Source organism: Poeciliopsis prolifica, unplaced genomic scaffold (assembly GCF_027474105.1).
Source record: "Poeciliopsis prolifica strain line A6 unplaced genomic scaffold, Auburn_PproV2 SCAFFOLD014, whole genome shotgun sequence".
NCBI lineage: Eukaryota > Metazoa > Chordata > Actinopteri > Cyprinodontiformes > Poeciliidae > Poeciliopsis > Poeciliopsis prolifica.
Genome location: NW_026562389.1, coordinates 3,198,555 through 3,224,041, shown reverse-complemented (window position 1 = coordinate 3,224,041; position 25,487 = coordinate 3,198,555). Strand labels below are relative to the sequence as shown.

The following is a 25,487-nucleotide window of genomic DNA, read 5'->3' as shown; positions in this document are numbered from 1 at the left end:
ACCTTAGTATTTATACTTGTATATTGAAAATCTAAATAAAATATGATCATTTGTGTCTATCTAGCAAAAATGAATGGCGTGAAAGTGGATGAATATTGAGTTAAATATTGCGAGCCGTTGCACCTTCCTTATATCCCTCCGCTGGTTTTTGTCCCCTTTCAGACTGTTTTGGTCTTTTTGCTGTTAGCAACGGAAAGGACCCGAGCTAGCTTTGAACTCTAATTTGAGATAATCGATTTTTTTTGTTAGGATTTCATATCACATTGACAAGCGGTGTGACGCTCGTGTTATTGTGAAAGCTCAATTGCAGCGTGTTGTTTTTTTAAAATAGTTTTTTCCCCCTGAGTTTTAATAAGATTTGTAGAGATTGCTAATTGGGCTAGCAGCTGTAAACCCGCTAGCCTGCTAGTCGCACGTTAGCGAGTTGTCACACAACTGCACGCCGCCTCGTTGTCAAGAAGTTTCTGCTCTACAACCGATCGCTTTTAAAGACGCCGTCTTTTATGGGATCACCATGTCAATGAAGGCCGGTGGAAATCGAGGCAAGCCCGGCGGGGGCAACGTGGCTGGTGCGGCCGCCTCCGGTGCTGGAGGAAGCGGCGGGGGAAGACAGAATCTGGGCAGGTCTGTGAGTTCCTAAACTTAGCCAAGTAAAAAACGCAGTGAACAGATGTGTTGTGGTCCGCATTTTGTGTTGTAGACACAAATACGTCTGGGAGTGGTAGTTTGAAGAGATGACACTCCCGTTAAGTGGTCCAAAATTAGTACGCGTGTTATGCGGGCCGTGAGACGTTATGCAGCTTCGCTGGCGAGGCCTGTCCTCCTGCCTGCCTGCACGGTCCAGTAATGTTGCAACTTAAGGGCAACGTTTCACCCGGCGCTTGTTAAATAACACGCCTTTGTCATTTATTATTGAATCAAACAGCCGAAGGGATAAAAAAATATATATTAACCACGATTTTATATTCGTTTTTTTCTTTTTCTTTTTTTTTTCTTTCCTTTAGTAATGACGGTGTTCGAAGTTGCTAATATCAGTTTACTATGTGAGCCTGGTGCCGATGTGGTTGGAGTTAATTAGCCCGTGTTTGTAATTCCGCACACTTGCGGTGTTGTAGCGGCTGCCCGAGTCGAGGCCAGCTTCCCCAACCAGCTGCGTTTATCCCAATTCAGCTGACTCCTACGTTACCGCAACATCCCTGCAACGGGATTGACACATAAATGACATAAAGCGCGTACTGTGGAGGCAGGAGCGGGTGGTCATTATGCTGACCGGCTGTCAACCTTGACGTTGCTTTTCGTGGGAAATTAGTGTCCTTGACAAGCTTGACTTTTTGTCCACGTGTTGTCCTGTGACTAAGCTTACCCACAGCACATGGATATTGATATTTTTGTTTTTGTCGTTTTAATTTCCGTGGGCGTCTGTTTCCACCGGTCACTGTGGGCACTACCCATTTATGGCGCAGGCTTGGTTCACTGAAACGCAGGGTTGAGCCAGAGTGAGAGGCATTCATACCTAACCAGTACATTTCCATCTTTTATTCAAAATCATGTGGCGAGTCACCACCATTACTACTACGATACAGAGGTCTGTTTTTGTTACCAAAATGTGCATTTTAAAACAAGAAAGTCCCATTTTTCTCACCAGCTAAATTCAGTTTGATCCACATACACATGCCATTTTATTAGGTACACCTTGCTCATATTATGTTGAAAGGCTTTTTTTTTTTTTATAAAAAGATACAACAAGGTGTTGGAATAATTTCTCAGAAATTATAATATATTTTTATGGCGTTTGCAGTAAATCTGGACAGTGACATCTGAGTGAATCAGGCAAGGCAGTATTTTTCCAAGTCTGTTACGGTCCAGTTTTGATCAGCCTGTCTGAATCGTAGCTCCAGTTTTTTGTCCTTGACTGGCAGGGGAAACACTCATTGTGGTCTTATGTTGCTGCTTTAAGGTTTGACATGTTGTGCATTCAGCGATGCTACCTCTCTGCCCATTTCATACAACTATCACTTGTGGGATATGTTCTCTTCTTCTTGCTGCTCTCTGTAATTCGGAGCAATGTCTGTGTGTGAAAATCTCAGTGGAAACACTCACACCAGCTCAACTGGCCACTGCATTTAGAAATTCATTAGTTTTCTCCTTCTTCCCATTCCAATGTTGTGTTTGAACTCCAGCACATTGTCTGCACTCTAGCTAGATCCCTAAAGACAATTAATTGCTGTCATTTGTTTGGCTGATTAACTATTTGCGCTAACAAGCAATTCACCAAGAGTACCTAATGGTAATAATAATTAAAATGATGAGGTGTCTAACACCATCGATTTCCGCATACCAGAAACAAAAGAAAAGAACTGCAGTGGAAATAGGAATGTAATGCAAACTAAAATGGATGAAAGTGAACCAGGACCAAGTGCTAGTGGCTAATTATGGTCTGCATTGGATTCTAATGTGAGAATAACATCTAAACCATCTTAAATATTCTGGAGTTAATGATTTGAAAACCTGTGAGATCTGATCATTAATATGCTCAGTGACCAGGATTAATATCAGTTCAAGGTAATGACTTTATTTCTCTGCAATTTATGCTTTCCCATGTTGTCAAAACATAGAATGCCAAACTTTATTTAAATAAACTTTATTTATTTATTGATACAATATTCATTTATACAATACCTTTCCCAATGTTTCCCAATCCCAATGTTCTTCAGTTAGCAGAGGATGAAAAATACACGACAAAATTTAATGAAAGCAGATTAAAAAATTTTACTTTTAGTTGGCCTTTTAAAGGAAACCACTGAGTCTGCTGATCACAGAGGAAGGGAGTTCCAGAGTCTTGGAGTTGCAGAAAAGAAATCTCTGTCTTCTTTAGTTTTCAGTTTTTATGTGACACAGTCACTAGATCTTGGTTGCAGGACCTAAGAGCCCTTATGGTGGAAAAGGGATATCACAGCTCAGATATGTAGATTGGTTCTGTGCAGAATTTTCAAAGTCAAAACCAGGAAATTTAAATGATAATAAACTTGGAGTCAATGAAGTTGGATTAGCAGGAGGCACATGATAAAATTTTGAAGATTTATTCTGGAGCGTAGAAGTAAAAGAAGCTTTTAGTTAGACATACTGGAGTAACCTAAACGAGATGACTCAAAAACATCACTGTAATCTGTCACAGGACAAGAGGTAATAGAAATAAATTCGGCAATGTTTCTTAAATGGTAGCAACAGAATTGAACCAAAGAGCTGACATGATTTTCAAGAGTAAGATCTGAGGTCATTCTGAGATTTCTTACAGAATATTTAACTACATAATCAAGAGATTTTTTTTTTCTGGTGAAAAGATTATTACTTCATCTTTGTTTCCTTTCAATGAAGAAAACCACCAGCTTCTAAGCTTTTAATTGAATCGAGGCATTTATTAAAATATATAGTTTTGGAACTGTAAATAAATACACAGCTGAATATCATCTGCATGAAAATGATGGGAGATATTCTTGAAAGATGGCAATATGGGGCCAACAGGGCCCCAACATGTCCCCTAAGAGAAGTTATGAAAGATTAGAGCAGATAAAATAGTCAGAAAGGCAAATAAATGTATATTTTTTTGCTTCAGCTTTCACTAATTTTCATACAAGGCAGCCATATTGGGATTTAACATCAGGTTTGAAACCTTTGACTTTCCTATTTGGACCTGTGACTTCATGGGGATTGCCCTGTTAATATTTCCAACCTGAAAGTTAGAAACTTACATTTCTGAGAAAAAATAAAATGTACAATTAAACAATATTCTTCAAATTTTGCATGAGAACCTTGTTTTATTTGACACAACACAGACAATTGTCAGAAACTTGGTACTGGGAAAACTTTCATTTCCTGACATGGTATTTTCTAAAAGAGGGGAAAGAAATTGAGGACCATTGATATAAACCACCAGCTTTTACAATTTTTGCTTAAATTCTATTAAATTCTATATTTAATTAACTGTAAAATCAAAAATATATTTGCACTTGCCTCTTGTGAACAGCTGCATGACATATTGAACTGCCGTCGTCGTTGCAATAATAGTATGTGGATCATTGCACTTGCAAATGACTGCCTCAATTTGCCAAAGCAAACGTTAGAACTCTGCTTGGAAATAAAAATGTTTTGGACTTTCTTCTCCTCTATGTGTACCTCTGACAAAGATCTTCATGACCGCAAGAGATCCAAGAGGTTAGAGGTGGGGACAGTGCTGTGATTGAAGAGCCTGGTCAGCACACCAAAGCCCTGATGGGTTCCGGATTGGGTTTAGATCAAACCGAGTGGATTGCTTTTGATGAATGAATCTTTTTCACCTTTTCTAGCACCATTTTGTTTTCATCCACAGTCAACCTATACAGTGCTGTTTTCCTTCATTTGTATTATTTTGTAGCACAATCCAGACAATGGTGTGATTGGAAGATCGTTGCTGTTAATTGAGGGGGATCTGACATCATATTTTTGTCTTTCAGGGGAAGACACAGTGGCAAAGGCCCTGCAGCAGTAAGTTGGTTACTCTAAAACACTTGCGCTTTATAAATGTTTATCATTAGATGTTATTTTTCCATTGATTGCATTTTGGTCAGAACCAGATGTCCATGAGGTGATTTCTATTCACAATGTTTCTACTTTTAGGTCATTTTCAATGGTGTATATGCAAATATGAGGATGGTCCATGTCTTGACTTCAGTGGTAGTAAGTTTTACTTCTCGTCTCCTTCAAATTTAAAGGCTATCTTTGTAATTCTTGTCTTGATTATTAGTGGATACCTGAACAGAAACAGCAAAGGTACAAATGAAAATCTATAGGGCTCATTCTTAAAGTAAATGACTAGTGTCAGCAAAACTGCTCTTTCTCTTTTACCACATGCTGTTAGTTGAGAATGTCTACACTGCAGTAAACAACACTTAGAACAGCTTGTACCATAAGGAATGCACATCAATCATTTGGCTTCCAGCAGATGGGCTTGTTGAACTTGTTTTTTCAAAGTGCACGCTCACATCGGCTCTTTGAATGACTAAGTCTTTCATATGGTGACCACTGACCAGCTCATCTGTTTACAGGGGACCAAGTGTGAGCTGAAAGTCAAAAATGGAGCTGTATATGAAGGAGTATTCAAGACATATGGTCCTGAGGTAAGGAAAGCTGATGTCTAATAACATCTCTTTAAAGATACTGCGGTATTTGTGGCATCGGATGGTATATAGATAGGAAATGGGCAGAGAGAGTCGGAAGAGGCAGGAAATGTCTGTGGTTCAGGAATTGGACTCCAGATGGTCTAGAACAATGTGGTCGCTGCATTGATATCCATCTATATGCCTTTTATAATGACTAATTCAGTCACTGTGTCTGTAGCTGGAAAAATGCTTTAAGCTTAGGCAGGACACCATCTTGCCAGCGCTCAAAATCTACCTCAGCCCCTGAGGTGGTTTCCATCTTATGTTTAAGAACAGAGAGGAATCCGACTCCTCATGCTTTCTTTTAAGGGACAAATCAGTCTGTGGGGAAGTATTTAATATATATAATCAACTTTATTGATTGTTTCACACCATTTACAAGACTGCACATGTAACTGAAGGTCCTGTATTTATGTTTCCAATATCTCCCACCTTATAAAGCGTTAAATAAAGAGAAAATGATTTTCAGTACAGAAATACGATAGTGGAAATGTTATGAAAAATGCCATCAGTCGCCAATGGTCTCCACAAGGAGACAAAGCCACAACAGGTCACTGCTATAGAAGATGCCCGTGTGCAAGGATTATCTGGAAAGTTGAATGGAAGGACAAAATGTCTTGGAGAAATTGTGCACAGTTAACAGTGGGTAAGGGATTGCGAAGTGAAATGAGTTTTGGGGAGATTCAGAAGAGCCACTGCACACAGACGTATCAGGACATTTTTCTACATCTGTGGCATTCAGTTGTATCCAGAAGAGATGACTGCTGTCATTAAAGCACCAATAGCTTAAAGTTGTATTGTGCAGTACATGGGTATACTTTTTAGTCTTGAAACTTTATTTTATTTATGTTGTGTAATATTCTTAATTTCTGAAAATGTTTTTTTTATTAGCTGCATGCCAGAATAGTTTATTAAAAGATATAAATCAGCAGCTTGAATGCTGAATTGAATTACTGAAATCAATACATTTCTATATTTTAATATAAAGAAATGCACCTCACTTTTTCATGTTTTTTTTTTTTTGCCTTTTCGGTTGGTGTTATTGCCTTTAACTTTATTTATGATTTGTATTAACCTGCCTGTCTCCTGCAGTGTGACCTGGTGTTGGATGCAGCCCACAGAAAGAGCCCAGAGCCTAGTTTTGGCCCCAGGAAAGAAGATATAGTAGAGAGCATCATTTTTAAGGCTTCCGATGTTGTTGTGGTGACGTTCAAAGACGTGGACCCGAATTTTGCCAGAAAAGGTACCAAACGCTTTTGTGTTGATTGAATTCACATCCATTATTAATCAAGCAGCAGACAATTTGGAGAGCTGATGACATTGTATTTGCCAAATGCTCAAAAAGCATAAAACATGTAATTGGCCATCATTGCACATGTGCCGTGGGTTGATTGCTTTCTGTCTTCACGGCCCTGAAGTGACTTTGTCATGAGTTACATCTTGTGTTTCTGGCCGGCCGTGGAAAACCGATTTGATCTATTGATTTTTCTGAAGGTGGTCCAAGTGTAGGAAGGACACTTAAGGTTGAATGAGTCTGCTTCTTGATGTTTAACAACAAATTTATTAAATGTTTTCAATAAAAAAAATACTATTGTCAGGTAAAAATGGATAACAAAAGGAGAAGCAAAAGAACATTTTGATTAAAAGTTTTGACCCATTTGATGAAGATCTTACATGTTGGTCAGGAAACTGCTAGTATTTTCGTTTTTCATTCTGTCTGTCTGTCCATCCTCTGACTCTCTCATTTGTGTGTCTCTTCTTTCCAATGGTCTAGTCTCTTCTGACACAGGTAATAAAGAACTTTAATTTTCTCAGAATTCTTTTATTTTTACATGAATATACACACTTGGGAGCATAATTCTGCACTGTTTGGGTACATGCTATTACTAGTTTCTGCTGATCAGGAATCTGATGCATGTCATTCTTTAACACCTTGTGTTGCCTTTAGTTTGGATGTTGCTTTTAGTGGTAAAGGGTCCCTTTAAGTGACTCACATGCTCATATTTAGGTTTACTTGTGAGAGGGAGAATGTGTGCGGGATGCTGAAAATGACTAGCATCAGCAAAACTGCTCTTTCTCTTTTTCCACATGCTGTGAAAATAGTTAATGTAAATAAATAATTTTGCTTTAAAATTATTAGTGGCATGTATGTTGTGGATCTTACTTTCATCTGCAGCATACTTGCTGAAGTTGGCACCACTGCAGAGCTTAGGTGGAAAACATACAGTGTGATTACATTGAAAGCAACATATTTCCAACCCATATTTCAGCTCTTTATTTTGTTTCTGACTAGTTTTTAGTTGAAGAAATGCAGCCTTGCCTGAATGTGTGATTTGTCTTCAACCTGAAGATCATATCATTAATGAGTCTAAATTATCTGTATGTTTCTCGACACTCCTCACATTCTCTATTTGCAAATTATGATCATTACTTTCATTAAAGTATTCACACCTCATGACTTTTTTTTTCACATTTTCAATGTGAATTTTATTTAGATTTTATGCGATAGGCCAACAAAAGTAACACACTGCTGGAAAGTGAAAGGAAAATGGTTTTCACAATATTTTACAATCAGAAATCTCTGGGAAGTGGCATTTATTAAGATTTTCTCCATGGATATTTCACTCCATCCTTATTCCCATTAGCTCTGATCAGCTTTCCTGTTGCTGCTGAAGAAAAGCATCCCACAGCATAATGCTTTCACTACCATGTTTCACTATAAAGTATGTTCCGGGTGACATGCAGTGCTCTCATCAGCCTGAAGTACTTTCTTCATCCTGTTTGCTGTGTCTCTGATGTGGCTTGTGGCCACATCAGAGACCACAAGCCATACTTGTGGTCTCTGATGACCACAAGTATGTGGTCATCATACTTGACCACATACTTGTGGCTTTAACATGAAAAAATTTAAAAGTTCAAGAGGCATGAATACTTTTACAAGGTATCATATATTTGATGCTCAATAAAATTACATGAGCAATGCATATTGTAGTATAGCCCAAGCCTGTTAGCCCATTGTGTGTACAGTATTTGCCTCTAATTTTGCATTAATCTGAAGTTTTTGGATTGTTTTTAAATAATATTGAGATGGGAGATCAAAGCTTAATTTATGGGAGTTCAGGTGATCAATATGCTTTATGTACACAATTTATTTGTCTCTGATTGGAGAATAAGAATATAGGGCCAGACTTGGGCTAACATAAGAGTAGCTTTCTTTTCAAACATATTTTGTCTTTGAGCATGCTTGTCTTGAATGTTACTGGGTTGTAATAATAAGGTCAAGCAGTGCTGATGTACTCAGTTAATTGAATTTTCATTTGTTATTAATAAGCTACTGTTTTGCTATAAGACACACTGATGGGTTGGTTGTCCTGGATTTTTTTTTTCAGATTCTTTTCAAAGGATAAGTGTGATTTTGAATATCATTGAAATGTATTTAGTTTCAGTTAATCCTGTCGTGATAAACAATAAATCAATTAATCGCACGATAAATGAAAGTTATCGACCTAATTATAATTTATCGGCTTTATCGTTTCTTCCGGCCTTTTTATCGTTCTATTGATGACACTGGATGAAAAAAGGCTAAACTCCGGTGCTCTCCACCGACTCTCCCCTTCCTCATTTCCTTATTGCCCAGTTCACATTACACGCTGATCGTGGCCCATTTTCAAAACCTGAGAAATCACAAACTAGCAGATAAAAAATCGTGCTGGAGTAAGTGTAAGTAAGTGTAACAGGTTGGATCGGGTTGTCCAGCCACACGGCGAGAGCAACTCCACACACGAACCGATTTCTCTCACCGATTTCTCGGTGAGAGAAATCTTTAGGACTCTTTAGGGCTGCTGAGAACAATGAGAGAAACTAGATAAACCACTCGTTATTTACCAGACAGAAAATCCCGTAAAAGCCTCAATATCACGCGTGAATTTAGAGTAAACAAACACGGCTGATTACGCAGAAGCAATAGCGGTAGTTTGTGAGCTTATTTTAAGCGATAAAAGATGTAACAAAAAAAACAACAAAAAAAAAGGCGTAGAATCAAAGAGTGGAGGACGGGGCTTTATTTGCTGCACTGTGATGTGGAGGTGAGTTATTCTGTTTTTTCGTCTTTACTATTTGTGTGTTTAAGCTTCATCGGTGAATTAGTATTTGCGGTTTTAATGTTTAAAATTACATTGAGAACAATGGGCACAACATGATGGCTACTAGTCCAATTAATTAATTTTAAAAGCCGCACTAATCAATGTTTTTCTGCAATCTATCTGCCATGTACGTGGTTAGAGTCGGCGTAAAGTCCCGACTGAATGAAAATCATTATAACCTGTTTTTGTCACGTTAACGATGAACAGCTGGAAAGTTACCGGGTTTATCAGCCGCGGTAGCAACTTCGCTCCAACTCTTCCCCTTGTCATTTCTGCGGGTATTCTTTGCACGAAATGTTGCATAAACATGAACGTTTCCACAAATCATCTCTGATGTCCGCTGGACTTTGGGTTGCGCCGTGTCAGCTGTTTGGGATTCTCCTCCGCGCTTTCTGATTGGCTGTCGCATTCATCGGGCTGCCCCCTCGCCCGGGTCGGGGAACACCCCACACGCTGCAGTGAGATAAACTGGCCGAGACAATCCAACATGTTGACTATACCTGATTTAGATCGAAGCGGTTCTACCGACTGGACCCGATCAGTCGGAACACACTACAGGATGATCTGTTACGATTATTGTAAGCGACAATCTTAGTTGGTCGTGTAATATGAACTGGGCTTAAGGTAGGAGTGAACTATTGCATCAGGTAGTGCCCATCTTTATCTAAATCTAATGATTATTGAAGGGCAAATAGTGTACAGGCTTCATAATCTGCACTCTTTTGGTTGAATGCAGTATTTATTTCCATTTTGATTTTTTTGTCGTTTAGTTTTTATTCAAGTGCATTTTGTGTTAATGGAGACAGAGTCAGTTTTAGTTTAGTTTTTTTTTGGGTTGTTTTGTTTATTTTGTTAATCAGTTCCACTGTTAAGTTTTCTTTTGAAAATAAAGTATCTATTTTTGGTAGGATATAGCTTGGATTGTTATGTCATTATATCAGTTTAAAATGGTCTTCAAACAATATTATAGTTTACCGCTATAATTTTTGAGACAATTAATCGCCCAGCAAAATTTGTTTTAGTGACAGGCCTAGTTTTGGTATTTCAGTTCAAAAAGTTAAAGCAATATTTTATGTAGATTTATTCCACACAGAGATCTATATCATGTTTTAAATGTAGATTATAACAAGTAATTGTTTTTAATAAGGAAATCTGGGCTGACTAAAAAGAGTCTGCATGTACTGTATGTGAACTCAACACTTGGTTGGGGCTCTTTTTGCATGAGCGAATGCGTTAGTGTTGCATGTCATGGAGGCCGTCAGCATGTGGTTTGTGAAGCTCAGCTAGCTTTTAGGTTCCCATCTGTCTTTGACAAACACAGATTCCCTGTCAGGTTCTCTTTTTGAATTTAATTACTGTAATAAACATTTTGATATTACAATTTTTTTGTTTTTGCCCTTATGTCCCTGTTTGTGCTGTTGGTGTGAGGGATTATGACTGAGGCACTAAAGACATGAGGTCTTTCCTGCTAATGCAACACAAATGCAGCCATGTGATTGTGCACTCTCATGAACTTTGCACTCTTTAGGGCTGCTGAGAACAATGAGAGAAACTAGATAAACCACTCATGTTATTTACCAGAGCTATTGATTTCCTGTAGTAGACCAATTTAGTAGTTCAACATAATGATATAATCACACTGAGATGAATTGCAAATCCAACTTGCATTTCAGAACTATTTTTGTGTGTGTGCATGTGATATTCCACATCCATTATTATGTGATCTTTTGTGATCTAGACAACTTCACAGATGCAGCAGTGAGCGGTCGAATTAATGGTGAACATAAGGAGAAAGATCTGGAGCCATGGGATGGAGGAGACACTCACAACTCTGACAGCCTCGAGTCCCTGGACACAGATGTGGTAAGAACAACCACGCAAACGCATCAGACATGTTGATATCAGCTCGTCATAAATGGAGTAGAGTTCTCCCAGGAGGGAAAACAGTTGTCCTTTGTTAAAAAGCTTAGATGACGAATTTGCCTCGCTTTCCTACTTTGTCTCTATAATCAGTCAAACGGATGGGACCCAAATGACATGTTCAAGTACAACGAGGAGAAGTATGGAGTGTTGTCTACATATGACAGCAGCCTGTCCACATATACGTAAGCAGCATTCCGTTTTTCTTTTTTACCGTTTGTGTTATTAATATTACAAATATCTTAGCATTATCAATTTTGATATAAAATTAACTTTTTTGAGCTTTATATCATGTTAAGATGTAATTTCCTCATCAAAAGCATGCATGGAGTGTTGCTTTAGTCATTTTGGCAGCCATTTTGTGGTGGTTAAAAGCTTGCGCTCACAAAGCGCTGCCTATTTCTACAAAGCTCGAGCTGAGCGTCTGCCTCACAAAACACTCCTTCCCCATGACTCCCCCACTCAGCTCCTCCAGACTAGTGGCAGCAGCAATTGGCAAACACCTTGTGGAACTGTGTGTTTGCTAAGTTCATTATACAAACTACTTCTCAGTTGTAAAACGGCATAATGGATGAAAATTTTTGTGTTGATGTGCTGTAGATGGTGTTTAAGAAAGAATAGGAGATTCTTAAAGAGACAGGCGTCAAATTGAGAAACTAAATTTCTTTTATATTATGTTTGATATGTACAACATTTTCATAACAAATGAAAATGACATATGTGCCTGAAAAATACATAATACCGCTTGTTTAAACCAATCTTTATGGAATAGATCTGCTGGTCATTTGTTTATTTTTAAATTTTTACCCATTATCTAAGGAGACTCGTGCTCGGTTTATAATTTTTGTGATTAAACAAAAAATAAACACGTTGTTTAGTGAGTCTTTGTCCTTCTGGACGTCGTTCTTCAGGGTCCCCTTGGAGCGTGACGACTCAGAGGAGTTTCTGAAGAGGGAAGCTCGTGCAGCCCAGCTGGCAGAGGAGATAGAGGCCAGCGCCACATATAAAGCTCGGGTGGCCCTTGAAAACGACGAGCGCACAGAGGAGGAGAAATACACGGCTGTGTTGCGAGGGGAAAGGGAGACTCCCACGCTTAGCAGGTGAAATGAGGTTACACATATCAAAAACTTAAAGGTTGGATACTTTTGCTGTCTTCTGTTAATTGCACTTAGCAGCCATTAGTTAGCACCAAACTTGGGTGACATTCTGTGTTGTCCACTGACTTCCACAAATATTTCTCAATATATTTGATGTATAGTTTAATGAGGGAGCTTAAAATGTAATGTTTGTTGCTGTTTCATAACAGTTACTATATGAACTGCCTAATTGCTGAAATCTGTGACACAAATAAACTTGACTTTTAGGAGACAGAAAATTCCCAAGATTGCTATAGTGTTGAACTGATCCTCATTTTGTTTTTGTGTGTCTATTTAGAGAGAACAAGTACATTCCTCCGGGTCAGAGGAACAGGGAAGCGATGTCATGGGGTGCAGGACGGCAGAATTCACCTCGACTGGGTCAGAGCTCAGCAGGAGCCTCAGCTTCTCGACCAGGACCTCATGACTACAGTCCCAACACCGGCCCGGACCAAAGGGTGGTGAACGGAGGTATGTTAACCAATCAGTGACAGATTACTCATAGTACACAGAATACATTTAAGTTATCAAACAACCTCATTCCGACTTAATTCTGATGTAGCACTAGGAGCCAAGGCAGCAGGATTATAGCTCTAAAATGAACCTATTACATCAGAAATGAGTTCAAATGAACTCCACTTTTGGGAGTACAACCAATCAGCAGCAGGCAAAATGAATTTCCCTCCTGGATTGGCTGCTTTGCAAACGTCCGCCAATAGCGTGATGTGTATTTTAAGTTCCCTAGCTGCAGTTTATTTATTTATTGATATATATAGAGACATAGAGAGAGAGAGAGAGACAGAGAGAGAGAGAGAGAGAGAGAGAGAGAGATATGCTCTCCCAAAAAAAAGACAGAAAAGAAAACTGCAACAAGGGTTGTTTTCTGGAGTGATTAGCCTTTTTCACAAAACATTTCCATCATAAAGATGAGCCACCTCTGAGCTCAGCCTGGACATTAATAATTCACAACGAATGTACTCCAGCTGCAATTAGTCCACATTGTCCTCTTGATGTTCCAACATGATGATAGAATATTTGGGATCTTAGTTACTCTCCTCTAAAGGCTTGACACTTTAATTATAAAAATGAACCTTTTATAACATTGAAAGTTGCTGTGATGACAAACTCTTTCGATAGTTTGCTGGTCTAAAGGTGATTATCTGATGTTAAGTAGTTTTGCGCTCTGATGAGTCGAGGAAAAAATTAGAGAAAAAAACTGAGTGCTTTTTAAAACTTTAAGCCAGTGACTGACTCCTCTTTTACCTGCTCATGATGAAATGTCGCATTGACCTGACCAAGATTTAATTTAGTTTTTTTCAGATTACATTTTTGCATGTTTTTGTTTGTGTAGAAAGAGTGGAAAATTCCCCTTTCATCTTGTGAACTTAATGTCTGGAAAATTTTACTTGTTCCTCAGTTAAAAATTATTTTCTGCTTTTTATTATTTGCTCCTATTTAAATCAAACTTCCTGTTTTGCTGCTATGTTTATTAACTCCTCTCCTTCCTGTTGCTGCAGCACATTTATGTTTTCTCTTACTCTTTGTTATCCTTGATCATTTGTCCTTGCCTTTTTTAGGTTCATCCCATTGGCCCTCACCCTGTCCGTCTCCCTCCTCTCGTCCCCCCTCTCGTTACCAGTCTGGCCCCTCCTACTTGCCTCCCCGGGCAACCACGCCCACCAGGCCACCCTCCAGGCCCCCCTCTCGGCCTTCCAGACCTCCCTCTCATTCATCTCACCCTTCCTATTCCTCCTCCCCGTCCTCCTTTTCTCAACATGGCCCCACGTCACCAGCCTCCACTCTGCCCAAACGCATGTCCTCAGAAGGTATCCACATAGGTTGAGCCCACCTGGGCAAAGGCATGAGATGGAGATTGAGGGGCTGACCTTGACGTTGAATTGAATTTGAATTGTAAAAGTTGTAAAAACATTTCCTAAAGCTAAAAAAAAAAATCCTTCCATGGATAAATTTGCCCAGGTGTTTTGTGGAACAGAAACATCGGAAATTGCTTCTTCTGATTTGGGGTCTGACCTTAAACGCCCATTTTAATGGCAAGAGTTTGGTTGTGACTTCTTATCAGTGCGTGAGGCAATTTCACCTCGGCATGTGGGTGCATCAAGGTCTGTGTGTGTGTGTGCTGTTTCTTCCGCGTCTTTGTTGTCTTAACCACATAAAGAGAACATGTGAGTGAGGCACCAAGTTTTCACAGTAACCCGAGTACGTCTGTTTCAAAGTTATTAGCTTAAATATGGCTCCGCAGTATCTGTCCAAAACCAAGCAAGTGCTCCGTCATTTTAGTAGTCTGATCAAGTCCTCATCCCGCTAGTTTTTCTTCTTTCTGTGATTCAGTGTTGAGTTTGTGTCAGGTTCACTTGGCAAGACAAAACTCTTTAATTTGCTTGGTAACGCTGGAAAAAACAAAAACAACTTATGATGCTGAAAAACACCTGCTCTGAAAGAACGGTGCTGCTCTAAAGTATTCATACCCACTGAACTGGTTGTGTTACGATCGCAATCTTGATTGTATTTTATTGATATACATACATCTGCACAGCTTTGTTCACATCTTCTTGTCCATAGATTTGTTTGATTTCCATTGAATTAAATGAAGTTCTTCCTCTGCTAGTTTCCACTGATTTATTTTCTCATCTCCCATTTCACTTATTTGGGCTTTGAACAGCTTGACGTGGTGTTTTTGTCCCATTAAACTTTGTTCTTTACTAACACGCATGTCCTTGTTGTTTGATGTGATACTTGCATCTGGGTTCACGTCGACACAGATGAGTTTGTATTTAACGCGTGTTTGACGATTTACGGGACCTTTGTTCACAGGTCCTCCGAGGATGTCTCCTAAATCCCAGCGAACGCCTCGTGCTCACAGAGTGCCGCCGTCACGGATCAGTTCGGGCTCCACCGCAGCGGACTTGGGTTCCCACAATCCACCTGGAGACGTTTCGGCAACGCCTCCAGCCAGGAGTAACTCCTCTGGAGGAACCTGGTCTTCAGTGGTCAGTGGAGGTAGAGTGTTTTTCTTTACTTCTAGAGATTGTTTGGACATCCTGATTCTAGGGCTGTTACGTTATCCTTATGCTAGGAGTAAGTTTATGTATTTTTTTTTCTCTGTCCTCAGCTCACAGACCTCGATCCCCGCGACAGAACAATGTGGGTCGCGCCTCCCCCGGCTCTTCCTCACTCTCTTCTCCCCAAACAGGAACGGCTCCTATCGAAACTGTTACGACGCTGACGTCAGCTTCCTCTCCTACTGCTGCTAGCCCCGCCCCCAACATGGTTGTCTCTCCATCAGGGGATGGTGAGATTAAATGTCACAAGACAAAGTTTGAAACATTTAATTCAAAGTTGAGAGCATAATTACAGCTGGAAGCAACCAGCAACCTTGACCAACTTCTCAGTAGCTTGAAAATGAGTACATATAGGGTTTGTTGGCAGGGCTGTATTTAGAAGGGTTAGGGCCCCTGGGCTGGAGCCAGGTTTGGTGTGCTTGTAATTTTTAATTATTCAAATTACAGAACATTAGTAGGTAGGTCTGAATTGGTTAGTTTAAAAAGTATATTGGGCAAAGAAACATTGTTTTAAATTAATGTAAATCCAACAGTATTAAAACACCACAGCTGAAATGAGCCTATGCTTCTAAACGGAAGAGCAGTTTTTGTAAAATATGCATTCGGCAAAAAATAAAAATAAAAAGCCCCTTCCTAACTTTGGTTACCCGGTCACTGCTCCTGTAGACCTTTTTGAAATCTGGTTCAGGCTGTTGGAGTAAAAGGGGTTGATAACAAATGCACACCATACTTTTCAGATTATTATTTTTTAGCGTGAGAAAAGTTCAACAAGTATAAATATTTGGACAAACTTTCTCTCATGTGTTTTTTAATCTTTATAGGTAAAGAATGTCGTATCCAGGAAACGAGACAGTCATCCCCCTCAGCAAACAATGAGAACATCAAGTCTTTGGATAACTCCCCAAGCATCTCAAGACCAGTCTGTAAAGGTAATTTATTTATATTAGGCATGTGTTTCATAGACGTTTTTATACATTGAAAGAAATGTATTTTCTGGTTCTTGAAATAACCTGACTCCATTTCTCTCCAGGACCTCCTTCAATGGCCCCCGACCACAGAAAACAAATCGATAATTTAAAGAAATTTAGTGTAGATTTTAGAGTAAGTATCTTCGTTAAACTCAACAAAAACCTGTCGCTGAACCAGATTGCATAATAACAATCTATTGCACCTGTTTCAGTTGCAGTCCAGTTCCAGTCCAGACCCTGCCTTTGACCAGATGACCAAGCCAGTCAGAGACTCATCAGAGAAGCCGAAAGATCTTTCCCTGGACAAGGCCGCCGCAGCGGGCCGAGACGGCGCCGAGGACGGCGCTGCAGGGCTGGCTGCTGGCGGCTCCGGAGCCGCGCCTGCGTCATCTGCCAGTAAACCCGGCAGTCCTGCAGCGCCGTCTCCATCTTCCTTAGAGCAGAAGAGAGGAGGGCAGGATGTGACATCACAAGGAGTTCAAACGACCGCCATGTCCACGCTGAGTGGACCCAAACATGAAGAGAAGGAGGAGAAGAAGGAGGCGGTACAAGAGTGAGTGTGGCGGATCGATTAACCGAATTAATTGTGATGAATCGATTATTGAAACAATCATCAACTGATTTAGTAATCAACTAATTGCAGACTCAAAAAGGGCATTCAAAGCAGAAGTTAAATCAGAAATGTACAAGAATACATACATTCTGCACTTAAGATGGAAAACCTTCTTGGTCTGCAAATATCTTTTATCCAGAACTCCTGAAGTGGTTAAGTTTTAGCTTCACCTGGTTCAAATTCTTAAAAAAAAAACAAAAAACTCCTATTTAGCACCTTTTACTATCCAAATATTAATCAATTTCTAACACTGAACACCCCACTTCTGTCAAGACTAGTCGGCAGACAAGATGTTTCCATTATGTTTGATGTATTTTTGCTATGCAGAAGAAAAGCATTTTTGACCTGACCTATTCTTCAACATTTTGTTTGTTTTTCTGCAGTCAAGTAAGAAAATCAACCCTGAACCCAAATGCTAACGAATTCAAACCCAGGTTTAATACACAGGTTAGTATGTCTGGATGTAGCAAAGTCACCCAGTGAGTCCAGAAGAAGCATCACAAACTGATTTCATTCTTCTGTTTTTCATTTTTCCTTTTTCTTCAGCCTAAGCCAGCCAACACCCCGACGCCTCCTCGGCCTCAGGGTCAGCCCAGCCCCTCCATCGTGGTTCAGCAGCCGCCAACGGTCTACGGCTGCTTCCCTCAGATGTATCCGCTGACCCCAGTTAGCCCTGGCGTTCAGGTAAGATGTACTCCTGCATCCTAGAACTGTTGAATCTGCTTTCATTAACTATAAATAAAAGTTGCAGGTCAGGTGCAGGTCATTTCGCTCTTTAGCCATATCTACTCTGACAACCAACACCTCAGTTATTTGCTTTGTTTTTCTCACATCTTGTTGTAATAAAATGAGATCATATGACTTCAGTGAATAATATCTACCAGCAGAAGATCATTTTTCAAAGACTGTCAGATTTTATAGGCATGAACTGATTCAAATGGAGATCAGAATTTAATATGTGAGATTTTAGCATTTTTATTGCAGCTTGTCTTGAATCTTAATTTCAATAGAAAATTTGTTAGTTTGCCACCATTTTAATTCATTGTTCTGAAGCTGGGAGGAGTAAAATGGGAGTATTTAAGTACAAGCTGACCAGAGGGGCAATTGTGGAAATAAATCACAGATTAATAAAAGGATTAACAGATTTAACATAAATTTTTAAAAAGCCCTCCCCTTTGAAGTTTGTGTGCCTGTGAATCATCGCTGAAACACAGATAAGTTTTGATGTTAACTTCAGGTACAAAAAAAAGTAATTAATTATGTAATTTATTTGTACAAATTGAGTAAAATAAGTGTTTGGGTTCTTAAAACACTTTTCAGTGTTTGTTATATGTAATATCATGTATCCTGTGTTGCTTTAAGAAAAACTTGGTGATCCAACATCAGACGAGTGCAAACAATAACAACTAAAGAGTGGTTCTTTTTCCCTTGTCTCCCCCTCCTCTTCTTCTTCCTCCTCTTTCTCTCGCTCCATTAGAAAAGCATAATATGGAAGGTTTGTGAATTTTTCTAAGATTTCTACTTTTTTTCAACCCTTGTTTTTGTTCATTTTATTTAAGCCCAATCTGTACTTGGATAATTTTGCTTGCTTGTTGAATTAATGCCATCAGATGTTGGTTTGCCAACTTCTTATTGCAATTCTCTTGAGCCGCCATCACAGATAGACCTTTAACATCATCCTATTTCTGTTGTTTTATTCTGTTAACAACAAACCCAGAATAAGAAGGTTCTCAAGCTTCTTTTTTGCAGCACTGCACCTTATGACAGGAATGCATGGTGTATATTGTTTAGAAATAATAACGTATAGGCTAGCATAACTGTGACACAGTTTTATAGTAGAAAATGCATGTGACACAAGGTAAGAGAGGTGCATTTTTAAATGTTGAGGAGATGTATCCAAGCAGGAAAATAGGTTTTCTCAAACCCTTACATTTTAATTCAAACAATTTATTTAGAATAACTTTCTATTTTCCATTTGCTAAAAAAACCCCCATTAAGTATAAACTTTTTTTCTTCTCCAATCGCCTCCCTCCTTCCAGTCTCCAGCTGTGTACCAGGTCCAAATGCCCCACATGGCAGTGAGCCAGTCAAAACCTTACAGACCAGGTAAAGGTGAGAATAACCCCTGCTTCCCTTTATTTTTTTAACCAATTTCTGCTCTTACAAATTAGTGTTTTTGTTCCATTAATTTGTGTCTCCAGCCAACATTATCTAAACACTATAAAATGAGCATTTTCTGCTTTTTAAATAACAGATTTTTTTCCTAATATATGGAAACGGTTGAGCAACTTCTGACATTTTTACTTCAGTTATTAGTATACTAATAACTTATTATAACTGGGTATTTCTAAAATGTTTCCTCATAATTTTGAAAGCATTAACAGTAAAATCCTACAATAGGAAATCAAGATGTTTCCGCACCAGATAGACCGGTGTGAAAACATCCGTTTTAATAAAACTAGACTTTTATCAAAACGAACTAAACAAGACTGGTCCCCAAATGTTGATGACACTATGACTCTACTAAACTATGACATCTAGTTTCTGTTTAACGTGACTTGGTTTATAGGTCATTAATCTTTCTCTCCATATAATCTACCAAACATGAATCGTTAGTACCCAACATGCCCCAGCAGAGGTCTGACCAACACCACCCGCCCGGCACGCCCACCATGATGCACCCAGCGACCGCAGCAGGACCGCCAATCGTAGCACCGAACCCCGCGTACTCAGCGCAGTACTTCACCTGCAGCCCGCAGCAGTTCACCAGCCAGCCGCTCGTTCAGCAGATGACACACTACCAGTCACAGGTGCCGACTTGCACACCGAGCAGCTTTTAGAGGAGGGTCTTTTCAGGGTGCCGGCCGCCATTCATCAGCGCTAACACTCATCCTCCAGGCGCAGCACGTGTTCAGTCCAGTCATGCAGAGCAGCGCCAGGATGATGGGCCCTCCTACGCACGGTCAGCCCAGCCTCGTCTCTTCTTCTACTACGCAGTACCCAGAGCAGACACACACCATGTATGGTGAGTAGCAGCTGTCAGTCTTGATATGAGCTCACTGGTAAGTAGGCCTGGGCTGAAACAAAGTGATGATGTATGAGTACCTTAGGTGAAAATGTCTCACTAAAAATATGTAGTTTTGCATTTTCTTCATCATGCTTTGATGTGAATACACAGGCGATATTTTTGGGCTGATCATTGACATGACCTAAATTATGGGCGTCTTCAGTCAGAAGCTTCCTCAAATTCAATGTAACACAGACCGCTACAGGAAATCTTTTCTGCCAACGTCTATTATTGTCTACAGTAACTCTTTGAAGAATTAGAATCAACATGAGATATGACAGAATTTTGACCCGTTTCTGCCAGACTGCTCTAACAGAACAATTAGGATTAACGTGAATTTAACCTTAACCTCTCCATAATCTCTATAGTCTGTCAACTTTAATTGTTCTTAAAAGTTGTTTTTAGATGTGATCCTGAAATTTCATTCCTCTAGCATTCACATTTATACTTGCATACCACAAACAAGCAAGACTAATAGGACCACTGTGTTTCCACTGCTTTCTTCAGGTGGTTCTCTGTGACAACAAGAGAACCACCTTTTTATTGACTATATGACGTTGGGAGTTTCTGTTGGGTTTTAGTTTCTGAGTCAGTGTTGACAAAAAGAAGACTAAATATATAGAAATTGTTTGCATGCAGAAAAACGACTGGAATCACAAGTATGAACAAGTTTATATGAAAAGCACGTTCAGTTCAAGAGCTCCTCTCAGACGCAGATGGAGACACTCTGTATTTCCACCTTTCACTTGCAATTAATCAAATACACTATCCAAATCCACAACACTCATGCAGACAAATTGTGACTAGACTCATTCTGATATTTGTTTCTCTAATTCTGGTTACTAACGGCAGCATTTTAATTTCAATACTGCACAAACTTCACCTTAAACTTATTAAATAATGACGTGTCGATTTGCATGTCGAGTAACATTCTTCCTCCATGTTGTCTTCTGTATTCTTACGGCAGCTGAAATATTCCCGTTTAGAGGGCCGGTGGGGAGTTTCGGGGACTTGCTTGAATTTGCAGAGCTAGTCGATATGTAGAAGTTGTGATGCCGCAGCTGCATATGAATGTTGGGATTTGACCTGCTCTTTATCTCTGACCAGACATTAAAACCTCTTATTCTGCAAGACCGGTATGACTGAAAACTCTGGTGGTTTTGTCTTAGTGCCATTCCTCGTGTTAAGCTGGCCATTGCTTTTAAATTGTTTTATAATTTGTCTTAAACTTCTGCATATGTTTTAATTTGTTTTATTTTTGTGCAACCAGGTCGTTGTGTGTTGCAGATTTCTGCCCATGTCCCTCTAAGAACTAAAATCTAGATCTCAATGGAGTTTTACCTGGTTAAATAAAGGAAATAATAAAAATAAAATTATTTATGTTTTGTTTTGTTGCACTGAGAGGCAACAGGAAGTGTTGATTCTTTTCTCTCGCTGCCTCAGTGTCTCAGGGGCCGATTCAGCAGTACCCTCACCCCAGTGCCACCCTACACCCTCACCCGCAGCACCCGCAGCCCTCTGCCACCCCTACAGGCCAAGCCCAGCAGGGCGGCCCTCCACAGCACGGGGGCCCGCCGAGCCACCCTGCAGCCAGCCCAGTCCAGCATCAGCACCAGCAGGCAGCAGCAGGTGACCGTCTCCCCTAACGAGCAGCTGAGTCAGTTTACACTGTGTTCACACCGCTGATGTGTTTCTCAGCAGCGGCAGCAGCGCAGGCCCTGCATCTGTCCAACGCGCCGCCCCAGCAGCAGCTCTACTCAGCCTTGGCCCCGACACCCCCCTCCATGACGCCCAACCCTCAGTCCCCCCAGGCGTCGTTCCCCTCCGCCCAGCAGACCGTCTACATCCACCCTCAGCAGGTGCAGCATGGCTACAACCCCAACCACATGGCCCACGTGCAGCAGGTGGGTCGAAGGGGCGACCTGGGTCAGAACCGGGTCAGAACCGGCAGCTTTTCGAGCTTCAGGTGGATTTAGTGCTGATCCTGCAGGAAACTGTAATGGAGGATGTTTTTTATGTTTCTCTGACAAACTAACTTTCTCCCTCATTTATCAACTGGTTGCCTCCTTTAGTTGTCATTTCACTTTTCCTGTTGTTTTTCCTTTTCTGTCTCCCATCTTTCTTTCATTTCTGTTTCTGTCTCTCTTTTGCTGTTTTTATTTCTCTTTCTCACTATTTTTCTCCTCCTCCTTTGTTCTTTTCTTTCTTTTTCTGTTGCTCTCTTTCTCTTCCTCACTCTTCTCCTATTTTTGCTCTCTCTTTTTCTGTTTATTTCTTTTGCTCTCTCTTTCTTTCTTTCAGCTGAGTGTTTGTTGCCTCACGGCTTTGAGCTGGCTGTAATAAAAACCCAGTTGACATTGTGCAGCATAACTTCACTCCAGCCAGGTTTATAAATAGTGGCTTCATTCTGCTCTCTGTAATTAAATTGTTTTTCGTCGACCAATCATGTATTTCCTATTGATTGTTGTCACATCTCTGCTTCCAGAAGGCAGCAGCTCTAAACTCTGCCGTCCTGAAGCTTCAGCTGTCAGTCCCTTCATTGTCCTCTCTCTCTCTTCACGCCAGGCCCATATGCAGTCTGGTATCGTGCCATCTCACCATCCGGCCCCCACCCACCCTCCAATGATGCTGATGGCCACACAAGGCCCTCCAGGGGGTCCCCAGCCACAGATGCCCCAGACGGCGTTGAATCCCATCCCGGTGTCGTCCACTACACATTTCTCCTACTTGGCGCATGCACAAGGTAAACTCATCAACCTGCCAGGACATGATGAAGCTGCCAGGGTGACAAATGAAACCTGTTTTTTTTAATTCTTGCAGTTCCTCCAGATTCCTCCTTCAGATTTGTTTGACTTTTTAGCCTCCTTAGAGAGTTCAGATAATCAGAAACACTCTAGTGGAAAGAGTGACGTGCCAGTATAGCAACTTTAATGAATTTCCACATCCGTTATAAATCATGTGGTGCAGCTCTGTGTTGCATAGTAAAATCCTACAATTGCTTTTTAGCTTTTGTGGCTTGAAGAACTCAGATTTATTAGGATTCTGGATGATAGACCAATAAGTAAGCTTGATTGTGAAACAAACATGTTCTTTACATTTTTCTTTTTACTGTGATACTTAAAATAAAATAGAAATATCTATTTCAATAAGTGCTTTTTTATACTTCAAAAGTTAAGACAAAAAGTGAAGAATAATTGATCAGTAATTAGTTAGTTCTTGCTTTATTTTCAGCTATGCTAAGTAGATTAAAAATATATCCACTTATACACAAACATATGCAGTAATGTACATTTAGTAAGAATAAGACATTGTCTGAGTCATCAAAATCTTCTTTTATATAATACTATTTAGACATAAACAATAATGCCCTTGGCTTGAAAATGTGAAATGTTTAATTTCTTATCTGTTTGTATTCTCCAATTTTTTTTTTCAATACTTCAAACTTGAGACTAAAATTGACAATTGTAAAAAAGTTTTTTTTTTTCTAACAATCATTTTTTCTTTTACATATTTATTTTAAAAGCTCCTAGGTATCATAGGAGCTGAAATAGCTCCTATATTTCAGGACAATTTTTATTTTACTCAATCATCAGAGTGATTGATTACTTGATCACTAACATAATTGTTTACAAAAAATCTACAACAAATTTCAAAAGGCCTCTCATTGAACACTGTTGTTGTATGGTTTTCATGTGTTGGAATGGCCTAGTCAAAGTTCAGACCACATAAGAATGAGTTGTTCAAGACTTGAAAATTGATGATCAGATTCTTTCATTCAGCTTGACAGTGTGTTCTACCTTATGTTGGTTCATCACTGACAGTAAACACTCCCATGGGTGTAAATACTTTTTCTAATCTCTGTAATGAGACGGCCGTGGTTCTGAAAGGTGGAGGATTGCACTACCAGGCCGAGTCGGGTCATTGTTTCTGTCCATGTCTCCATCCCTGACTCCATCTTTGTGTGTCGTCCCCACAGTGCAGCCTCATCATCAGCAGCAGCTGTAGATAGAGGGCGCCGGCGAGCGGAGGGACCGCTCTGCTTCACGCTTCTCAACCAGAACCTCCATAACAAGGCAGAACGAGAGACCTCCCTCCCTCCCTCCCTTCCTCCTTCCTTCCTCCCTACTTTTCTCCCTCTCTCCCTCCCTTCCTCCTCTTCCTCCACCCGACATGCTTCACATCAGCGTTTCTCTCCCCTCCCCTGCCCCCTCCCAGTCAGACTAGGCAATAAGTGAATGTTAACAGGTTGATGCAGTGTTTTAACAAGAGGTTTAACGGACAAGACGTCTCCTGTTTGGACCCAGATCCTGCGTAGTACGAGGGGTCGGCTGAAGGAGTTAAAGAGAGCGTTGCTAGGAACTGGAACTGGTATTCTTTCTGCACCTTGTTACGGAAAAGAAATCTTCCATCTTCTAGGCAGTATTAATATTACTGTTTGTTGCTGCTGCTGCTGCGAAGTGCTGCGTTTGTTTCCAGACTACAAGACAAGTTTCTAACCAAACTAAAAACCGGAAAAATGACCAGAAACGTCCTGTGAGAGGAATAAAATAATAATAAAGCAGCCAAGAGGACAGGAGAAATGTTATTTATAAAACAATAACGGCTGAGGTGATCAGATCCCACTTCTCACCTGACCCTTATGTAACTTTTAAGTTAAAACTTTTACTTTGTAGATAATATAAATAATTTAAAAAATGAGCAAAAAAACTTAAAAACAATAAAAAAGTTTTAAAAACTGGACGGTGTCTCTGTGGTTTGCTCTTTATTTGGATGGTTGTTTTAATGTTTCTGAACATAATAGTTTATATATATATATAAAAAAAACTAAGTTTAAAGGGGCATCCCAAAGTAATTACAATCAATTTAAACGAATAATATTCACATACAGAACAATATATTTTAAGCCTGCATTTCTAAAACTAATAAAAAGTAGTGGTACTGGTATTTCATTTGCAGAATCAGTAGAATTGAGTTTCTTCTTTGTCTTTTGAATCATCACAACATGACGGATAAAAACCCATTAAAAATGATCTTCAAGCAAATCAGGAATTTCTTTTTCAAAACTGAAGAGGCTGAAATGTGTCATGCTCTCATTTATAGCATTCGTCATGGGATCCCAGATGAAAGAGCTGTTGAGTGATGCAACAAACAAAGGAAGGAAAATCAACTGCAACAAAGGAGAAAAAGGGAAGTGTTTGGAAACATGTTGCATAAAGTAAACCAGAAGTTTAATTGGAACTGAAGAGTTTTGAAAACTATCATGACTTTCTTTGGTTTGGTTTATATTTTTGGATTCTTCATAATCTATCAGAAAACCCCAGTTTAAGTGGGATTTTTTTTAACTTGGTCCAGATACAAAATTACTA

The 25,487-nt window shown here is 39.8% G+C and overlaps 1 protein-coding gene across 8 annotated transcripts; it reads left to right on the top strand.

Moving 5' to 3' along the window:
* The first annotated feature begins 171 nt into the window (after positions 1-171).
* atxn2 (ataxin 2) lies at positions 172-24,861 on the top strand. Of its 8 annotated transcripts, none has more exons than XM_055039043.1 (26): positions 172-624; positions 4,491-4,521; positions 4,654-4,713; positions 5,082-5,153; positions 6,288-6,438; positions 6,970-6,984; positions 11,076-11,200; positions 11,351-11,442; positions 12,169-12,357; positions 12,692-12,864; positions 13,971-14,219; positions 15,226-15,411; positions 15,524-15,703; positions 16,295-16,402; positions 16,504-16,574; positions 16,654-16,994; positions 17,438-17,501; positions 17,601-17,738; positions 18,532-18,549; positions 19,094-19,160; positions 19,671-19,864; positions 19,953-20,079; positions 21,565-21,750; positions 21,820-22,025; positions 22,687-22,864; positions 24,098-24,861. In XM_055039043.1, the coding sequence occupies exons 1-26, from the start codon at positions 515-517 to the stop codon at positions 24,124-24,126; spliced, it is 3,360 nt and encodes a 1,119-aa protein (XP_054895018.1). In that variant the 5' UTR covers positions 172-514; the 3' UTR covers positions 24,127-24,861. The 8 variants fall into 8 exon arrangements, with proteins under 8 accessions (XP_054895018.1, XP_054895016.1, XP_054895024.1 ...); XM_055039041.1 differs by having other exon boundaries at positions 19,094-19,166; XM_055039049.1 differs by lacking the exon at positions 6,970-6,984.
* Positions 24,862-25,487: the final 626 nt, after the last annotated feature.